A 21,286-nucleotide genomic window follows, 5' to 3' on the forward strand; every position below is an offset into this window, starting at 1 on the left:
GTGTGTGTGTGTGTGTGTATATATATATATATATATATATATATATATATATATATATATATATATATATATATATATATATATATATATATATATATATATATATATATATATATATATATATATATATATATATATATATATATATATATATATATATATTTATTTATTTATTTATTTATTTATTTGTTTATTTATTTATTTATTTATAAAGTGTGTGTGTGTGTGTGTGTGTGTGTGTGTGTGTTAACAGTGCTTGATTTGTGGTAAGCAGTCAAGCGAAGGCATGAAGTAGCTATGCTTGTAATGGTACCATGTCACACATTTTGCTTTTTACAACACAATGGAATCTGATAGTGGACAACACTTGAGTGAAATTGGTCACAGTTCGAGTGTTACCAGAGCATATAAACACGCGCTGAGTATAACAACATTCATCACCTATTTACAGATATCTTACAGTACCTTTGACTTGAAACATAGCGGCATTTAACTTTGTAAGCGACTAATTATTCATCGCCCCGATTCTGAAGAGATTATACAAAGTATTACGAGTATTTGTGACATTTGTTTATATCTTGAGATAAAAAAAAAAGTACGGAGAGGAACGCAGCGGCCGGCAGTGGCGAGGCCCGTGTTGCGCTAATGTTCTGCATCAGTGCAGTTGCATGTTTCCAATATGCATATATCTGTAAGTTTACTTAATCAATGCAAAGTGGACAAGAAATTAAGTTTATTGACATATAAGAGAGGAAAGAACAGTATTCCATTTATTCCCTACGTATTGCCGTACAACTTTTAGTGCAAGGAATTCCGTGAAAACAAACTCAGTATTGAGAATGATCCATATTAGTGAGAATATGGAAACGATCTATCTTGAATCAGGGTCGGAGCTTCGTGGAGGTAAGTGGATGAGCGGTCCACCATATTTGTGTATGTTGGTAATCACCAGTCACCACCCGCCCAGAGCAAGACGTGTGGCTGTTCCCTCCTGACAGGAACTCAACACGAGACTGGCTGTACGTAGTGTAAGTAGCGAGGTTTATAATAAAGAACTGGTGTATCGTCTTTACAATTAAGATGCGAAACTAATGATTTTTTTTCCATTTTCATCTCTCTTATTTTTCTCATTTTCCTGCAGACTGAACAGCCAATAGAATTAATTTACGTGGCACTCTTTAAAAGGACTTTCAGTGTAATTTTTCGTACATTTAGAGGTGCCTGTTAAAGAAAAGGAAATACCTCTGAGAAGTTTGTGGTTAAGGGAAAATGTGCCTAATAGCAGTTAACCCTTTCACTGTTACACAACTTTTTTTTTCTTTTATTTCTGTAAATTTGTAGACAGTATTTTTGTGCCACGCTCTCGTAAATATTTTGTAGTTTTAGAAGGACAGTCTTACCTTCTGTTTTCCCCTCTCTTCTCTCTTGTGTCTTCATGCAAACCGTTCTTACAGTGCTAGGAAGGTTAAGGAAGAATGGCCATGGCAGAAAAAGGGTCAAAGGGTTGCTATCACAGTGTCTTTTTTTGCTTTCCTTGTAATTTTCAAGTATCTCGTGTTCACTACAGCACTATATTAAAAAGTTTCTCTCCTTTCTGTTTTCTTCCCCGTAAATGATCCTTAAGTTTACGTCTTTCACTTTTTTTTCCTTTTTTATCGGCTTTCATTTGATATGACTTTATATTCGATGAGTCAGATCTTTTTTAATTCTTCGATTAGCTTCGATTCTCTCGATTTCTTTTCTCAATAGCTTGATTTTTTTTCTCTCGTCTCATTTCATTCCTTCTTATTTTCAGTTTTCCTCGCCTATAATTTTTTTTTTTAGTACTTTTTTCAGTTTTCTCTCATTGATTTAATTTATTTTCCTTGTCCTGTTTCTGTCTCTTCATTTATTCGTTTCAACTTTCCAGTTTCGATATCCTTTCACCTCACATCTGTATTTTATTATGTTTCTATTTCCTTCTTTTCTTTAGTTTGATTTCATTCGGTTTTTTCGTGTTCTGACTCGTTTGTCTCAGCGTTTTTTGTCTGCTGTACCTGTTTGTTCTTCTGCTGTTGCTTTAACTTTATCGATTTAAAGTAAACGACGGCAGCATCATGGAGGTAAAGGTATTGGTCCTGGTGGAAGAAAGAATATAGGGATGACAAAATCTACTGTATTCGTAACAGACGAGAACACACACACACACACACCTATATTTGTGATGAAATACTTTTTAATCAATCTGCACAGTTCACCACACCAAATCTTTATGCTTCTTAGATGAACATTTGAACGTAAAGTTGGAGGCAAATACTTTATTCGTAGTTGCGTGACTTCGGAGAGTGGCCTGACGTTTAGGTATGTTCCTTTTATTAGATATTCGGAATTCATACTTCATCATTTGAATTTGGAGTGTCCTTACCTGAGATATGATAAACTGGGGCCGGTCGAAGCGCAAACTCTGCACTGTCCTGTACACATCCATAGTCCGCGTGAGGTCAATCTCGGCCACCATCCTCATCAGGGATACAAGCACCCCACTGGCGGAGTAGCCGTCACTGCAACAGGGAGGTGTGGTTATGTCACGCAAGAGCCACAGCACGTCCAAGACCTAACCTCTTCCGTACATTGTAACAGAGATAGAGCCTCTGCGTTCATAAAATACAAGAGGGACAATAATCAGCGATGTGGGGAAAATGTAGACTACTGAAGAAGTCGAATAATGGATAAAACATTGATAATGACACAAAACAATGCTTGTGAGGGCTGCAGGGAAATCACTACTTATGAATGTTTCATTTATGAATTTTGGAAGTTATAAAATTTTTCTTTTATAGTAGTTTTAGAATATTGAATATGCTTTCATGAATGAAATTTTATGATAAAATGCATTAGGAATTTTAAATTCATATTTTTTTTTTCTAATGAAATTTAAATCTGAAGAAGCACTTCCAGGAAAGTCTTTGAGAACAGTTTAGTTGCGCGTGAATCAATAAGCCGCTGGTCTCCCAGTGAGACTTAGGCACGCACGGCACGTACCTGCAGCTGACCATGATGACTTTATTATCCGACGATTCGCGAATCTCTTGCAGGCGCATCACAAGGAAGATAAGTGACTGGAGGGGAAAGGGCAGGTCACTGGTGGGACTCCAGTTCTTGAAATGGAGTACCCGAATCTTGTGAGTCTGAAACGAGACATCCAGAATGAGGTTATGGATTCTCCTGTTGGAAGCAAGTACATTCTAACAAGCTGGAAATCGAAAAAAAAAAATAAATAAATAATAATAATAATAATGAATTTCCCATTAACTCCCGTTCTCTTTATTAATCCTCCAACCGACAGATGGCAATACTGTCGATGGCTTGAAGCTTCTTTAATCGGAGCTTCAGTTAAGGATTCAGTTCCTTGAGACTTGAAGCTTCATAAGGCAGAGGGAAGTCAGTGCACTACCATCAACGGAGCACGGTGAGCGGGACTGATACACTCGGCGTGAAAATGGACGTCCTTCCTGCCGAATGTCTCTGGACTCTTCCTGTTAGTGAAGTGAATTGCTGCCACGCCAGTGTCCTGAATTCACTCGTTTTGTCGCACCTGAGTGTTCCTGAGGTGATGCAACCACAGTGTGGCGCACTGCTGCCGCCCCAGTGAGCTGGAGTACTGCTCGACGTACAGACAAGTGGATGGCCTATGCTCCACAACTGGTCTTGTACTACTGCATCGTTCTTGTGTCGCTTCTCCATGTAAGTATATTCTACTATTTAATTTTAATTTATTCTATGGAGGTGGCCATCACTTGGGTAGTGGTTAGATATATAACGGGGAGGCGATACGTCATGTGACAATCACCAACAAAAACTTTGGTTATCATCAACTTATAATTTACAATACTTCTCCCGATTTTTCAAATGGTCCTTACGGGTTATTACAATTTTATTCTCCATGATTGGAAATCAGTGGTCACATAAGTACTATATTTGTTCTTCATTGTTTTTATATATAACTTGAGTCCCGCTTCTCACTGTGGATGCTTCATACTTGTTTAGTGTGAAGGTGCGGACTCGTGTGTGTACATTTCTCTCATGTGTTATCAATCCTTCATGTACAGTACCTCAGGAAATACGTCCTCAATTAATAGTAATGTTTGTTAGTCTATCTACAACAATGTGAATTAACTACTGCAATGTACTCGTGTATGTTCTTAATTCGCCCAGATCGGGGAGGATAAGAAGTATAGTTATCATATTCAAGAGAGAGAGAGAGAGAGAAACTGATTGCATTTAAGTTCCTGTGTGTTTTATGATAAAATGCATTAAAAATTTTAAATTCCTCGTTTTTTTTTTTTTTTTTTTATGAAATTTAAATCTGAAGAAGCACTTTCACGAAAGTCTTGGAGAACAGTTTGTGAACTGTTGGTGCCTTGTGTATGGTGGCATCCTCGCCTCGGGGCGTAGGGCCACTGTGACATCCGGATATTCACGGTTCACATTTCCTTAGATTTCTCAGGTAACCATTTATCGACTATCCCAGAAAAAAGAGAACCAACTGACAGCCCGGATTCGAACCAGGGTCCGGTCGCTAACCACTGCGCCACGGAGACACTCAGTGTTCGATGAAACGGGAGAGTTTAACTAGTGAAGTACGTATATATTTATAAAATTGGAGAGATTAAATAAGAATGGTAACGTGATGAAAATGAGAAAATGAGGGAAATCAAGAAGTGAGAGAAAAAAAAGTAATGGAGTAAATTATTGAGGTTACGCAGTTATATCAAGGCTCAACACGCATTTTCAAATGTTTTGCTGCCTAATCTCGATTATCTTTGAGTTAAAGGGTCCAGTGGAAGTTCTGATAGTGTGACATGAAAAATTTAACATGCATTTAGCGTCATCCATGTACAAGGAAACCTTGCCAGAACCAAAACAAACATCTTACACCAATGAGAGAGAGAGAGAGAGAGAGAGAGAGAGAGAGAGAGAGAGAGAGAGAGAGAGAGAGAGAGAGAGAGCATAGGAATGCGAGCCTTACTCACCACGCCGTTGGAAACCAAAGTGATGGACCTTTCAGTGAAGAACTCCTTTTTGTCTATGCTAGTAAGCTGCACGGTGACGCCTTCCAGCTCGCAGCAGCCGTAGGGGGGCAGGATAGATGGGAAGTCCTGTCCATTAGAAATGGAAATTTACTGAACTGAGAAGGAAAGATGTGGAAGAATCCAGTAGAGACAAATTATTTACTACTAAAACTAACTAACTAACCAGATAACTAACAAACCAACCAACTAACTAACCAACCAGCTAACTAACCAGATAACTAACCAACCAGCTAAGTAACCAACCAGCTAACTAACTAACCTGCTAACTAACCAGCAAACTAACAAATCAGCTAACCAGCTAACTAACTAACTAACCAGCTAACTAACTAACCAGCTAACTAACCAGCTAACTAACTAACTAACTAACTAACCAGCTAACCAACCAACTAACCAGCTAACTAACCAGCTAACTAACTAACTAACCAGCTAACTAACTAACCAGCTAACTAACCAGCTAACTAACTAACTAACCAGCTAACTAACTAACTAACCAGCTAACTAACTAACCAGCTAACTAACTAACCAGCTAACTAACTAACCAGCTAACTAGCTAACCATCAAACTAACTAATCAGCCAACTAACCAGCTAACTAACTAATCAGCTAACTAACGAACGAACTATTGCTACTGCTGCTGCTGCTGCTACTGCTACTACTGATCATAAAAGGCAGCATTGTAAACTTTAAAAATAAGTCCCGCTTTCCTTGCCTCGTAACTCTCCTCGTAGTTGTGGAGAAAAACCCAGGCCAAGGCTCTCGTCATGTACGCCAACCGCCAGCAGCGCCCGACGGTGTGGCTCATCGGGTGTTCGGCAACCAGGAAGGTGTCGCGCAGGTTGGAGTCACGCACCCGCACGGCGTTCACGTACTGCTTGCTGCGACTCGTCCCCAAGGGTATGTGCCGCCCGTCCGCTGGGGGAAGGAAGGGAATAGGTTGAACGGCTTGCACCCAGTCAAAGTATATTTCCCTAACACTAGTTGAGGGTGGTGTATGCTTGTGCAGCGTATAGTCTATTCACTGGATGCTGAACTGAGCAAGCTGCAAGAGTTTGGGCGAGTTTGTAAGCTTAGAGGTGATTGGCGATGGTACTTATGAATGATCGAGAGTGGATGATGGGACAGAGCCTTGTCGAACACCATTGTTATTAGGTTTAGGAGAACAGTGGTCGTGTGCCACCTCAACAGTAGAACAGCTGAAAGATCTTGAGGTAAAGGTGCTGAGATGGATTGTCCTTTGCAAATCTACAGTGATATCAGGAAGAAGACTGTGAGTCGACAGGTACTTAAGGTCGGTAATTTGAGAGACTGAAGTGGTCACCCTTATTTGGAACAAGTTGAATGCATCTACAAGGCATCCCAGTTGTTGATTGATATTGTGAGAGACAAGACAAAATTTGTCGTACTATATAGTAAGAAATTTTGTCTTGTGTGTTATAAAAACTGATAGTGAAGGAACGATATACGTAGACCAGTGGTGTTCAGGGATCGCTCAATATTGTTTGATGCGGAAAAAGAAATGGTAATTGTGTCGCCACCAGCACCCACAGGTGGAGGATGAGTGCGGAAGGCAGCGTGCGGTACTGCGTGTGGAAGCAACGCACGAACTCTTCAGCGACTTTTTTTCTGATAGATTTATATTATTATTCTGTTTTGTTTAATTGATTTCACTTATTTACATATAACTAAAAACAACATGTAAAAAATCACAACCATGTTCTGGCCGTGCTTGACGTGAGGGTTGAAGATTCCTGTGATTCGAATGAAGGGATCGTGAAAATAAAATAAGTTTGGGAGACGTTGATCTAGATTGTGAAGCGACCTGGACATATGAAGACAGTGCGAGAATACATAGAGAAGGGTACAGGGGAGACAGGTATGGGTACAGGTATGGGTGTTGGAGGGAGGTGTGGCGTGTGGGGTGGCTGAGGTGGTGGTGCGGTAACTCACGTGGAAGAACGGAAGTGTGTCTATTTAGGGCAACGTCATGTGACCTCGCCCACTTGTAGGTAAGGGTGCGCGGAACTCTATTCAGGTCCTGCGGTAAAGGAAACCCCATCAGACCATGCTCCTTCACTAAACGTGGCTCCTTCCACTCTGCACACTCTTCCTTTTCACATTAACGTCCTCCTCATATTCATTCACACACACGTATTCATTTCTTTCCTTATCTCTCTCGCATGATCTTACTATTCTCACGCTTCTCTTAATTTTACTCAGACGTCTTAAATCTTTCTAATCTCACATATCCTCATTTTTCCTCGCCTCATTCACAGGTCCTCACACTTCTCATTCCCACATTTTCATGCAAAACTTCTTCCTTAGTCCACCCCAAGCTTTATAATCACGTTCAACCTTTCCTAACACCCTCTTTTAGTAGACAGACTCCTGCACCCCTCCCTGTGTCTTCAAACGCTCATGCAGTCTACTCAACTTGTCCTATAGTTAATTAGTTCTTCATGCTCTCAGCTTTTACTTACCTTTCCCTGTAGATCTTAGACCCATATTTTGAAACGCTTTGTTCTCTCACCACTACTTTCAAAGGCTACAGAGTTGATTTGCCGAGTTCTCAGAAGTGTTTCTCATGTTTAATGATGTAGAAATCTTGTTAATCTGTCACTACAACCGTAAAAACACCCTTAAAAACCCGTGTATCTTCTAAGCCTTTTGAAAGTAGTGGAGATGCAGCGCAAAGTGATTCAGAATATGGTCTGTACTCCATTATGCTTTGACAGCCTTTACAAAGACTTGGTAGTTTCTTACCTTGTATTGATCTGGAATTTTATCCTTGGTGAAGTTGTGGTGAACAGGGAGGCGCGTCTCCTTGCCGTATAAGATCTCCAACAGAATGTGGTGCGCGAACCTGTACTGATGCTGAGGACAAAAGCATGTGGTATTCGAGTAATCAAGGAAGACTGTGATCATCATGCTGTTTTTTAGGCCCGTATTCAGAAACACTTTGGTCTCTCACCACGAGTAATTTCAAAGGCCACAGAGATGATTAGCCGAGTTCTCAAGAGTGTTTCTCCTGTTAATTATGTAGAAACTTTGTCAGTCTGTCATTAGAACAATAAAAAAACTCTCTTAAAGACCCGTCAAACATCAACTAAAGCCTTTTGAAAGTAGTGGAGGTGCTGCGCTGAAGTTTCGGAATATAGTCAACCTTTTCATTTACAATCCTGACAGTTGTAGAGATGATATTGTAGATGGAAGACAGACACAACTGACAGACCGATAGACCAACAGATAGACAGATAAGCAGAGTCACAAATCAACAGACCGACCGACAGACAAACAAACAGACACGAAAATGGCGGGTGAGATATACACACACACACACACACACACACACACACACACGCGCACACACACGCACACACACGCACGCGCGCACACACGCACAGATTAATATTAGTTAAAAGAAAAAAAAATCTTCGACATTGTGAAATAGCAAATTTGAGTATTGACCATGAACAGTTGAAGGTAAGTGAAGGAATGAATTATAAGTAGAATGAATGAACAAATGAATCCTCGCTCAAGGAAATCGATGACATGCCTGTTCTCGTGTACGTGCAGACAGAGAGGCTTTCCAGTGTTGAAGACAGCTTTGTGTGATGAGAGAAATTGTTCCTCAGTATGGATGCACAAAAAAAGAAAGGGAAAGGAGGAATCAAAAGGAGGAGATTAACCTGATTGTCTAAGAGGTTGGCACGGCATTTCCTGATGGAGTGCAGTGTGTCGAGAGGTTTGAAGCAGCCTTTGTATTGCAGGTCGTCCAGTAATCGCAACACCAACAGGAAGGTTCCCGTGCGCCCCAAGCCAGCGCTGGAAATTACGGGGAAAAAGGGAATGAAAATATTAAATGTGCTTATAAAGATGGATTTATTTTATCATTTATCTATCCGTTTGTTTATTCATTTATTGCACAAGGATAAAAGCAAATTTAAGGAAAAAAGTTCCGCTGACTGTCTCCCCCTCAAAAAAAAAAAAAAAAAAAAAATCAAAGGAAGAAAGTGGATTTGAATTTTCAAGGGCCCCAGAAAGAAGTCATAAGTTCAAGATGACATCATTAAAAAAAAAAAAAAAAAGTTTGAGAGCCACCAGTATACACGTAGAGCAACCAACCATAAGACGGAAAAATAAAACTCCTGGACACGACGCAAGACTCTAAGCCCCTGGAAAGCCTTGGCAAGAGACGAGATATTTTATAGAAAAAAAAATATCCGCCATTTTGATGGCTTATGACAGATTCATAGCCTTGTGACTTCTTGTAAGTATCGCCCCAGAGTTTTAGTGAAGGACTAACCAAGAATGTTTAATGTACAGAAGGGGAAAGTTATGTACCATCGAAGAAGAGATGATAGTCTGTAAGATTGTGTGGAGTGGATATTGGAAGATTGAGGCTTTAAAGCACTGAACAAAGCAGGGCTTGTTTTGCTCCATCCAGAAAGTAGAGAACGAGCAGAAGCATGTGGCGTTCTGTTGCATCTCTTCGTGAATTTTCAGATTCCCGCACTGTCGGACGTCTGAAAAATGATGTGTAGGTAGAGATGTCAGCATAAGAATGGATCGGAGAGTGAGGTCATTTGTGAATAAGAGAGTGACGGACAGCAATGAAGGACACAGATAGTGACTGGAGGTGTTACATCAAACATATACACGAGAATGTTTGATCTATTTGAGTATTCGTTAGTCTTGTGCGGGTCTTCTATCGAAAAAGTTAATCATAGAAAACGAAGCAGTCGGCAGTGCGCTATATATCAAGGGGAAACAACGATAAAAGCACATGCGCGCGCGCGCGAGAGAGAGAGAGAGAGAGAGAGAGAGAGAGAGAGAGAATCGGCCCCCCCCCCGCTCTCTCTCTCTCTCTCTCTCTCTCTCTCTCTCTCTCTCTCTCTCTCTCTCTCTCTCTCTCTCTCTCTCTCTCTCTCTCTCATCAGGAAATCCGACATTAAAAGAACACAACAAAGAATGTGACAAGAGAGAGAGAGAGAGAGAGAGAGAGAGAGAGAGAGAGAGAGAGAGAGAGAGAGAGAGAGAGAGAGAGAGATAATGTACAGAAACGTTTGTTCCGAATAGAGCAACAGGTCAGAGGAAAGCATTAGCAGAGACTGGTGTTGAGTGCAAGCAACACACATCAACCGCTGAAGAAAATAGGATAATTCTGACATAAAAAAGTATAACAAGCTCGTAAAAATACGAATGAATATTTATAAGCAGAGACACAAGCAGGCAGAGATTAATGACCAGCAAGCCGACTAGACAGAATACAGGCGAACAAAGAGAGAGGCTGATGGCGTGAACAGAGACAGGAAAAGATAATCAATGTTGTCTTCCGTTAGATTGTCTCACTATCACCTAAATGTGCTTACCATACTCATCATGTCTCGGCACATCCGCTCTAGCTGCTCCCCGCCACCACGCTCCTGACGTGATAGTGACTAGGACGAGTTTAGAATTTTTTTTCCCCTCACTCCCTTGACCTCTTCTTCTCCGGTCATTTATTTTCCTCTCGGGTTGTTTCCCATGGTATCTTCTTACACAGTCTCGTCTCTCTCTTATTCATTTCATCCATAAACTCAATATCATGTAACGCAACCTGGCGTGATCTAACTTAACCTAACCTAAGGTAACCTAACGCAACTTGACGTGAAGTAACCTGACCTAAGCTAACCTAATGTGACATACGTAACTTGACATGCCCTAAACAGAACTAACCTAACTTAACCAAACTATAAGTAACACTAGTTTCGGCCAGCAGTCTGTTATCATGACCCAGTGCCACTAAATACACCCAGGAGGGAAGCTGTCCACAAGGAAAACGTCTGCAGGAGAATATGTGCATTGAGGAATCTGTCAGGGAGAAATGACCTGGTAGGGTGAGTGTCCAGGTGGGGGCATGACCATGCCATCTGGACAGCGTCGACAAGGTTGCTCCTGAAACTGCAATATCACCAATCCCAAAGAAAATTTTAAAGATAATAACAACCATGAAATCTATCACATTTAAACGAAACGAGGAAATAAGGGAGGCCGCAAGAAGTCGTCAGGCCTACACGTGGTAGTCCCTGCAACCCTTGTACAACAGTCTAGTTGCTTTAGCAATCCCAACACTGTGGAAAACATGCTCCGTCGTTTCGAAATTTATGTTCTCTATTCATTATTTTCTTTTACAGCTCTTGATTAATGTTCATGCTTGTCGTGATTATGTTACCATCCATTTTTTATTCACTTTCATGCGTTTTTGTTTGTTTCTATAAAAAATATAAACCTAAAATGTACCTATTTTCATGTATTCAAAACCTAAGCGGTTGTATTTTTTCTATTGTTATGTGTTGGTAAAACAAACGTAAGCTCACGTTTCCAGTATATAAACAAAGCTCTTTCCGTTTCTGTTCTTCCCTCACGCGAGGCCACATGCCTTTGTTCTGTGCGTTCCCCTTCAAAACCTTTGACTTTTTTAGGCATTATTTAATGCTAAGCGTAAAAAGACAAAAGTAACCATCAGCTTTCACTCTTTTCTCTCCTGTGTGTCCGTGCAAACAATCTTCACAGTGCCTGGGAGGACAACAGGGGCCGACCACAACAGTTAAAGTTAAAGGATTGCAGACACAGCATTTTGTAACACTCCGCTACGTTATTTGTTGATTCTTCGAGCACGTTGTTGACATTAGAATTGTTTATTGTTTAGCTCATTATCACGAACTTACAGGAACATCATACAAACGTGCTTGCTTGCTTGTATGTGTAACTTACCCACAATCTTGAGGTAACGTAACCACGACTTGTACACTTCCAGAAAAAAAGTTAGGAACGCATGTACTCAGATTTACAAATAAGTCACACATCCCATTCTCTTGTTTAATTAAACAGTAACTGGTCGCTCATCAGTGAAACCTTTGGGACCAAGCTGGGAGGTAAACGAGACAGACAGGCAGAGTAAAGACCGTGTTCTGAAACATTTCTGCCCGCACCTTGACTACTTTTAAAAGACCCTAGGTGAAGTTAGACGGGTTTGTAAATATGTTTTTGTGGTTCTAGAGACAAATTAACATTTCTACATTATTTACACGCGAAACACATGAAAACTCTGACAAATATTTCCATGGTCTTTGAAAAGTAGTCGTGGTGAGAAAGCAAAGTGCAGCTCGATGACCTACCTGCAGTGAATGACAGGTGGGCCGCTCCAGTGCCACCTCAACATGTCTTCGATCATGCGGGCGGCGCCATAGGGGCTGTGTGGAACGTCATGGTCCGGCCACTTGATGAAGTGGTACTGAAGCACCTGAGAGAGAGAGAAGAGAGAAGAGAGAAAAGAGAGAAGAGAGAAAAGAGAGAAGAGAGAAAAGAGAGAAGAAAGAAGAAAGAAGAGAGAGGGTGAGTGAGTGAGTGAGTGAGTGAGTGAGTGATTGATTTCGATCTGTCTATCCATCTATATATCCATTCATCTGTCTGTATGTCTGTCTGTCTATCTGATATCAAGGAACTTCAGGTGGTTTAATGTTGTTGCTTTAAGTGGTGCAATGGGTAGTTTCAGCAGGTGTTTGTGACATCTACCTAAGTGAGAAAGATTACATAGTGCACTTACATCTCGGCTTTGACTCCCCTGACTGGCCACTAAGTGTCTGCGGATCCAGTTCACTTCATGCTTTATTGATTTCTTCTCCACCTCCACCAGGCCGTACTTCTGCTTCATTCCAAAGTCTGGCCAGTACTGGCTCACTTTACCCTGTTCATTATCAACCTTTCATTACTAGGAACACTTTGGTGGAAAGGCAACCAAGAGAGAAATTGCGATCTCTCAGAAGCCACCAGAGACATCAGAAAACAACACACAACAATCATCGGAGAAGACCAAAACAGAACAAAAGACAACAACGATATGTCAAAAAGAACATAAAAGCAATTTAAGAAATCATAAATAAGATTATAAATATTGCGTAAGCAGAAAAATAACTGAATGTTTTCAAAATCAACAAATTGAAAATTACAGCTTTTCAGTGTTTTGTAATATCATGAAATGCTTGTATACAAGCTTATTCGTACAATACAAAGATTTTGTGGAAATATCGTAATGATACTGACTCACAAGAATGGATATGTGATAGCTTCAATAAAAATCTAGTATTGTGCCCAATTTGCGTATTTCCGTCTTTCATGAGGTGTGCACGTGTGCCTGACGCCGCTAATGTAGAGGCAGCTATATTGCCGCGCAGAATGGAAGGTTTCTCAAAATTATATCTCCTGAGTGAAATTAAACTAGACTAATCTAAGACTTTCAGTTTGTTTACGTTGTTTTGTTTACGTTGTTTTCATCAGAAGTAAACACCGCAAACAAAAATTCACTTACGCAAACACAAATTCGAAAAATTCGTGTGACCACTCACCCGGCCTCCTTCTATCAGGTTCCCCAGCATGACAATCACATTGGACTTGTTCTGCCACACCATTCTCCAAAAGTCATCGATTGTGCGGTCGTTGGTTTCCTTCGGTCCCTGGGTGGCTATGAAGATCCGTGGCCCTTCATTACCCTGCAGGGGAGTGAGACTACTTTTTCAACAATCTCCAACTGACGCTGTAGGCGTTTTCAAATGTATATTCATGGTTCTAGGGGTAGAATAACAAGGATTCCGCATCCTCATTAGAAAAATCCGTGAAAACTTAATCGATTACCTCTGTGGTTTTTAAAGTGATTCTTACGAGTCTAAAGCCTTTCAAAGCACAAGCCAAGACTGTCCACGCGTCCACGACTATACTGCATAGGCGAGAATTTGTCTTGAGAAGAGTAGTGAGCCACTAACCTCAATGTAGCTGGCGTTGATGTAGTCAGACTGTGCGTCACCCTCAAGCACCACTCGCGTGTCGTCATCTGCACAGAACAGTAGTCCGCATGGTTAGGTCCTCTTAGAAAACACGGGTGATGATGATGAAGAGAAGAGAAGAGAAGAGATAGGAAATATAACTAATAACACACACACACACACACACACACACACACACACACACACACACACACAAACACACGGTACTCACATGGGGTATTGTTCTTGTATCTGTTTTTCTTGGTGTTGGTGGGCATCCTAGCGTACGTTCTGCTGCGCGATGGGTCCTCCTTGGGAACGCTCTGCCGGGTTCAATACACCAACACTGAGTTAAAAAGCGCTTATAAAATGAGACATAAGCTCTCCTACTGAACTTCTAGGCTCCAGCCACATCCGTATAGAGTTTAGATTGTATTACTCTTCCGTGCTGATAGTTTTCTCAAAGTGGGGTTAGTGGTGACGGAGGGGCGGAGCTTGAAAAATGCTGTAATCATGTCGCCAAGAAAGACGCCTCCACCGCATATTTCCTTTCCTTCTCTTTATCACTTTACTCCCGGTCTCCCTTCGCTGGCTTCAACTCTCCAGTCCCCTTTTTTCGACAGTTTTTCTGCCTCCTCTCACTTTGTTCCGTATTCTTCTTTTCCTCCGCCGTTCACCATTTATTCCCCTTATCTCGTTGGTTCATTTTCCACTTCTTATCATTGGGCACCAGTTAACCCCCCCCTACCCACCCATACCTTCCTTCCCCATTAATATCTTCAAAGGAAACCATTCTTCACTCGCCGCTTCCTCCCCCATTCCCTGATTCCCTCCTGTGTTGCTATCAGCCATCCCTCTCGTCTGTTTCCCCACCGCGGCTCCCGGCACTCACCTGGAGCTGGATGTCCAAGTTAGTGGAGTTTGTGGCTCGAACCAGGTAGTGCTCCAGTTCTTCGGAGCTGAAGGGGTCAGGGAGATCATACGTCTCCGATGACTGAGCCGGTTTTCCTCCTCCTCCTCCTCCTTCATTTTCTTTAGAAAGCGGAACAGTAGGCGGCTGTGCTGTAATAGATAGGTGTTTTTACTAGTACGACCTTCAGAACATATCCGAAGTAAAAGAATTAAGAGAAGTATTAAGAAACCAATTAAGAAAGAAAATAATAAAGTGTGCTGAGCGCATAAAGGAGGCGATAGTATCCGGCATGGAAGCGTACATTCCTCACTCTTTCTCTTGACCTAAACCTTCCAAACCTTGGTTTAACACAGCCTGTTCTCGTGCTATACATGGTAGATAGAGGATACTTGCTCCTTTCATCGCTTGAATCTTATGCGTTTCATATTTTTGCCCGGAATCATGCCCAATCTGTTCTCCAATCAGCCAAAAATAGAAAGTGTCAAAATCTTTCAAGATCTAACTCCCCTCGTGACTTTTGGCACCTAGCTAAAAATATCTCCAATAAAAAAGCCTCTTCATCTTTGCCTCCTTTATCATCTACTCGTATTTCTAAAACTGAAATCTTCGCTCAAATCTTTGCTAAAAACTCTGCCTTGGATGATTCAGGGCTTCTCCCTCCCTCTCCCCCACCCTCTGACTACTGTATGCTACCCATTAAGATCCTACGCAATGACGTTTTCCATGAGCGTCTTCAATGACACTCAACTGTCTCCCTTTTCTACGCTGAACATCCTCAGTCTGTCCTTTGCTTATAATTGTTTAAACTGGAAACTTCACATATCATCTTTAGCTAAAACAGCTTCTATGAGTTAGGTGTTCTGAGTCGCATCCGCCAGTTTTTCTCACCACAGCGGCTAATTCTGTGCAGGGGCCTAATCCACCCATGTATGGAGTATGCTTCACATGTACGGAGGATTCCACTCATACCACTTTTTTTGACAGGGTGGAATCAAAAGCTTTTCTTCTCATTAACTCCTTTTCTCTAACTGACTGTCTTCAGCCTCTTCCTCATCGCCGTAATGTTGCATCTCTTGCTATCTTTTACTGCTGTTTTTTCATGCCAACTGCTCTTTTGATCTTGTTAACCACATGCCTCCCCTCCTCCCGCAGCCTCGCTGCACAAGACTTTCTTCTTTCTCTCGCCCCTTTTCTGTCAGCCTCTCTAATGCAAGAGTTAAGCAGCATTGTCAGTCATTCATCCCGTTCTCTGGTAAAATCTGGAACTCCCTCCCTGCTTCTGTATTTCAAACTTCCTATGACTTGAATTCTTTCAAGAGTGAGGTTTCAAGACACTTATCCTGTAATTTTTTACTACTGCTTTCGACTCTGTTCGGGGACCGGCACCTCCGTGGACCTTTTTCTTTTTTATTGCAGTTTTATTGCCCTTGACCCCTTCTATATACAAAATAAATAAATAAATAAACGCTACGAATGAATGTGTCAAAACTAGGGTTAATGGGCTCCTCGTCGTCTTCCATATTTACTGACCCGCTAACACACTGGTAATACAATTACGTTGTTTGCTTACTTTTACTTTTGTATTGTAAACACTGACCAGTTAAGAGACGCGGTTAGCTCGCACATGCGCACTACTAAATATACTGCAGGTCATGCTTGTTAAGAGACACGATCGATTCACGAGTGCTTCTGCGTGGCTTTCTATGTGGTTCTTTGAGACTGACAAAACACATACACACACAATCAATAGTACTTCCCTTCTTAGATTAGACTTAACTTTAGGATAAATGTTAAATATTTCCCCACCCCGTCTGTACATTTTCAGTTTGTTAACTGCCTGAAGAATAAACCGTTTATTATTATTATTATTATTGTTATTATTATTATTATTATTATTATTATTATTATCATTATTATCACACACACACACACACACACACACACACACACACACACACACACACACACACACACACACACACACACACACACACGAGATGTTTTCCACGTACTGCGACAGCTTAAATTTTTCCTACATTCTGGAAAATGTTAGGCTGGGTCAGGTTAGGCATAATCAATATTGTACATGTTTCCAATGAATGAGTGTTTCACGGGATGTATCACGGATTATAATCTATAAGATATGCATTTAAGGTTCGTCTTTCCACTGTTGTCAGACGCTGCTGTGAACAATTGGAGGGAAGGGGGAAGAGGGAGAATGACTCTGCCACAAGACTCGGGTCTCAAGTGGGTGAAGACGGCCCCTGGGCTACCCGTCAGGCGTGTGACGGCTAGTTCTTTCTTCGTCCCAGGCAAGTTCAAGAAGAGGATAATGAGCAGGTCTGGCCATAGCACAGCATTAGCACAGCTGACCACGATGTCAAAGATTTTAACGAAATATACACGAATATTCCCGTAACAATCGCCCCTCCCCCGCTCTCTCTCTCTCTCTCTCTCTCTCTCTCTCTCTCTCTCTCTCTCTCTCTCTCTCTCTCTCTCTCTCTCTCTCTCTCTCTCTCTCTTTCTCTCTCTTTTTCTCTTTCTCTTTCTCTTTCTCTTTCTCTTTCTTTCTCTTTCTCTTTCTCTTTCTCTTTCTCTTTCTCTTTCTCTTTCTCTTTCTCTTTCTCTTTCTCTTTCTCTTTCTCTTTCTCTCTCTCTCTCTCTCTCTCTCTCTCTCTCTCTCTCTCTCTCTCTCTCTCTCTCTCTCTCTCTCTCTTTCTTTCTCTTTCTCTCTCTCTTTCTTTCTTTCTCTTTCTCTCTCTCTCTCTCTCTCTCTCTCTCTCTCTCTCTCTCTCTCTCTCTCTCTCTCTCTCTCTGTCTCTCTCTCTCTCTCTCTCTCTGTCTCTGTCTCTGTCTCTGTCTCTGTCTCTGTCTCTGTCTCTGTCTCTGTCTCTGTCTCTTTCTCTTTCTCTTTCTCTTTCTCTTTCTCTTTCTCTTTCTCTTTCTCTTTCTCTCTCTCTCTCTCTCTCTCTCTCTCTCTCTCTCTCTCTCTCTCTCTCTCTCTCTCTCTCTCTCTCTCTCTCTCTCTCTCTCTCTCTCTCTCTCTCTCTCTCTCTCTCTCTCTCTCTCTCTCTCTCTCTCTCTCTCTCTCTCTCTCTCTCTCTCTCTCTCTCTCTCTCTCTCTCTCTCTCTCTCTCTCTCTCTCTCTCTCTCTCTCTCTCTCTCTCTCTCTCTCTCTCTTTCTATCTCTCTCTCTCTTTCTCTCTCTCTTTCTATCTCTCTTTCTATCTCTCTTTCTATCTCTCTCTCTCTCTCTCTCTCTCTCTCTCTCTCTCTCTCTCTCTCTCTCTTTCTATCTCTCTTTCTATCTCTCTCTCTCTTTCTATCTCTCTCTCTCTTTCTATCTCTCTTTCTATCTCTCTCTCTCTTTCTATCTCTCTCTCTCTCTTTCTATCTCTCTTTCTATCTCTCTCTCTCTCTCTCTCTCTCTCTCTCTCTCTCTCTCTCTCTCTCTCTCTCTCTCTCTCTCTCTCTCTCTCTCTCTCTCTCTCTCTCTCTCTCTCTCTCTCTCTCTCTCTCTCAGCGATGCACCTTACCTAATGATTCCCTCCTACATTTGGCGAGGTAATCCACAGGGCTGCCAAGTTCTTTCAAAGGCCAGTGGCGGCGGGGTTGGCTCTCCGTCTGGGGATGACTTGTACCGCCACTGTCTACTGTTCGTGCTGACCCCTCCCTCTCTCCATCCGTAAAACGTGCTGACGAAAGAGAGAGAGAGAGAGAGAGAGAGAGAGAGAGAGAGAGAGAGAGAGAGAGAGAGAGAGAGAGAGAGAGAGAGAGAGAGAGAGAGAGAGAGAGAGAGAGAGAGAGAGAGAGAGAGAGAGAGAGAGAGAGAGAGAGAGAGATTACAGACTTGTTTAGCCGTACATAAAAGCCAGGCTGGTAATAATGTGGTGCTGTTTTATGTCTCACTGGTGTGTGAAGGTAGGGTTGCACTGAGCCACGCCATAATCAGGGCAGTGCCTTACCCAGAAGGTTCCTGAAGGAGAGATCTGCTTGCCCGCACATGACTGTCATCCGATCCTTGAATCTTCCCCAGTGTGTTCTCAGTGTGCTCTTCACCCTCTTTTCCCTTATGACACTTCTTATTGGGTGCCAGTAATTTCTGCCAATACCTCGGGGATTCCGGCATACCAGTATCACTCGATCGACCACGGAATTCATATCTTGCCTTGCTTCGCGTAATTCCACAAATTCAATCGCGTTTCTTGCTCTCGACGCTTTCTGATTCAATGTTTCTTTCCCTTTTGTTTCGTGTTTATTTGTTTTTTTTTTTTTTTTTCAAATATTTCCTATTTGTGTGTGCGCGTTAGGTCTAAAATGAATGCTACAGTTGTGTATTCAAATATGGATACCTCAGATTGTTCGGAATACGTATACACAGAAACATGCTAATTAGAATGTATATGCAGATGCTTCATCAAAAGTACTGTGAATGTTTTCATGAATAGTTTTTTTTTTTTCTCATTATCATTATTTCTTTATGTATCTCGGCAACATTGTTAAGAAGTCCTGCAAAGATCAAATCACTTCATGAGCAGTGAGTTGTAGGTGGCGACTGTCACTGCTCTACAGCTTCTTACAGTCAAAGAACGAGAACGAAAATATAATTGTGTACTTAATATGGGAACACGAATCAGAACATAATTGTTGTTCCTTTTTCTTGTACATTTTTTTTTCCTTTTTTGTCTTTTTTTCTTAATCCGTTCAAACAATTTTTCAGAGAAAATACATATCATATATGGTAACTGTAGCATGCGACAGTCAAAAGGATTTGTTAGCAAATATAGGAAAACCTTTTAACAAAACGAGTGAAAATATGGTAGAAGTGGCATGGAAAAATTCGTAGAAATTCTTTCCGAAGTGTTTTGTCATGTCCCACTGGCTTTATAAAATAAACGATGATGACTGATTTTTATGAAATACCTCGGCTTCAGTGACAGCAAAGAGGGAGGACACGGGTCTTCAAGATTTTCTGTAGTTAGTGTAGAGGAAGTCAATCTATATACAATTACATTATGGTTCCCACATCGCCACCGTCCTCTGTGGCGCTGCGGACAAGAATACCTTCCACCAACATTAAACACGAACGCTTAAAGAAAACACTGCGTGCACTTCACTTTCACTTCATTTAATCATTTCATTTAATCACCACCGCTTCACTCTTCAAACAGACTAATGTGTGTGGGGTTTTCAAGAATGTTTTCTTAATACTACTTTAACAAAGATTGTGCATCAATAAGAAACCAGTAAGAAACCTCCATGAAAACACTTATTAATTGTGTGTCCTTTAAAAATGGTTATAAGATAAGAACGTTTCAAAGCACAGACTGCTGTGGATTTCCTGTCTGCCGGGGAGACGAGCACCACATCACGTTTTAGCTCACGCATTGTGAACACTGCCTAACTCGCACCGCACTCCTGCTTCCACTTGGAATTAGTCGTGATGGTTCACCTTTGACGTGAACGTGTGTATGAGTGCGTTAATGCAAGATGTAGTATGTATTTCGTGTATGTTCTTGCTTGTTGTGCGCTAAAAGGACGAGGAGACGAGACACGTGTTGCTCACAGACTGGCACGTTGACAATGTTACAAGAAGTCTCTACTTATCACAGGATGTGGAAATTCTCTCTCTCTCTCTCTCTCTCTCTCTCTCTCTCTCTCTCTCTCTCTCTCTCTCTCTCTCTCTCTCTCTCTCTCTCTCTCTCTATTATCTAGACTAGAACCGGATCTGTGTGTGTGTGTGTGTGTGTGTGTGTGTCTTCACCAAATTTTGTTGAACATATGAAGGTATGATTATAATCTGAGGGTTTTTGAAACAACCTTTTCCATCGAAATTCCTTTCTTACCAGAGTTTAACTTTTCAGTTTCATGGATAGATGAATACCAAAGTGTGTTAATTATTCGGGAATGGGTTCGAATCCCTACAAATCTAAACAGTACTGCAGGTATTCCTGCACACCAAATCGGGTCTTGTTTAATCTACTGTCCTTTATAGGCCTCATATCTTACTCACTTCATATGGAAGGACTGTGAAGCAGACAAGACACGCCTCGCTGCCAGACTCTGCCTGTAACGTTGTATAGACATTAATTATGTTTATTTTTCGGTTCTATCATTCTGTCACAGCTATCAGTAGATACATAGTTATCATGGTTACAATAGATATATGATTTTACTAAGAAAAGTACGCTAACGCTGAAGCATAAGCAGGATGTAACTCTGGTTTAGATACCACCACGACCTTTATCCTTCCTCTCCCCTAAAACGTATGAATCTTTCAAGAACAATTTTCCAGGCGACAAATAACTTGCGGTTGTACTCTGACATGGCTACCCTTCATAAAAGGACCGCGTGATGTTCACTCCATTACAAGGGTATTGAAATATTTTAAATTGAAACATTTCTAAGGTTTCAGAGATGATTAGTCAATATTCACATTAACATTAAAATCTGACTGTTGCGCGTTCTGCCGAGCCGAGGCTCTTTGACGCGATGTGTCTTTGA

At 41.4% G+C, this 21,286-nt stretch overlaps 2 protein-coding genes across 4 annotated transcripts in view; one reads left to right on the plus strand and one right to left on the minus strand.

The window, feature by feature from the left end:
* Positions 1 to 585: 585 nt before the first annotated feature.
* LOC135089622 (receptor-type tyrosine-protein phosphatase alpha-like) lies at positions 586 to 20,373 on the minus strand. Of its 3 annotated transcripts, none has more exons than XM_063985448.1 (17): positions 20,235 to 20,373; positions 18,748 to 19,291; positions 18,319 to 18,477; positions 14,762 to 14,931; positions 14,102 to 14,192; positions 13,870 to 13,937; positions 13,456 to 13,599; positions 12,657 to 12,797; positions 12,229 to 12,353; positions 8,758 to 8,893; positions 7,832 to 7,942; positions 7,019 to 7,106; positions 5,781 to 5,983; positions 5,013 to 5,138; positions 3,022 to 3,167; positions 2,405 to 2,540; positions 586 to 2,117 (listed from the first exon to the last, which is right to left on the minus strand). In XM_063985448.1, the coding sequence occupies exons 2-17, from the start codon at positions 18,941 to 18,943 to the stop codon at positions 1,980 to 1,982; spliced, it is 2,178 nt and encodes a 725-aa protein (XP_063841518.1). In that variant the 5' UTR covers positions 18,944 to 19,291; positions 20,235 to 20,373; the 3' UTR covers positions 586 to 1,979. The 3 variants fall into 3 exon arrangements, with proteins under 3 accessions (XP_063841518.1, XP_063841520.1, XP_063841521.1); XM_063985450.1 differs by having other exon boundaries at positions 20,303 to 20,358; XM_063985451.1 differs by having other exon boundaries at positions 18,748 to 19,094; positions 20,235 to 20,350.
* Positions 3,426 to 21,286, plus strand: part of LOC135089452 (venom phosphodiesterase-like) — a 32,339-nt gene continuing 14,478 nt past the window's right edge. Inside the window, 1 exon segment of the mRNA XM_063985030.1 lies at positions 3,426 to 3,723. The gene's annotated coding sequence lies outside the window, so the exon portion shown is untranslated.

The sequence above is a fragment of the Scylla paramamosain genome, chromosome 33 (genome assembly GCF_035594125.1).
Source record: "Scylla paramamosain isolate STU-SP2022 chromosome 33, ASM3559412v1, whole genome shotgun sequence".
Classification (NCBI taxonomy): domain Eukaryota; kingdom Metazoa; phylum Arthropoda; class Malacostraca; order Decapoda; family Portunidae; genus Scylla; species Scylla paramamosain.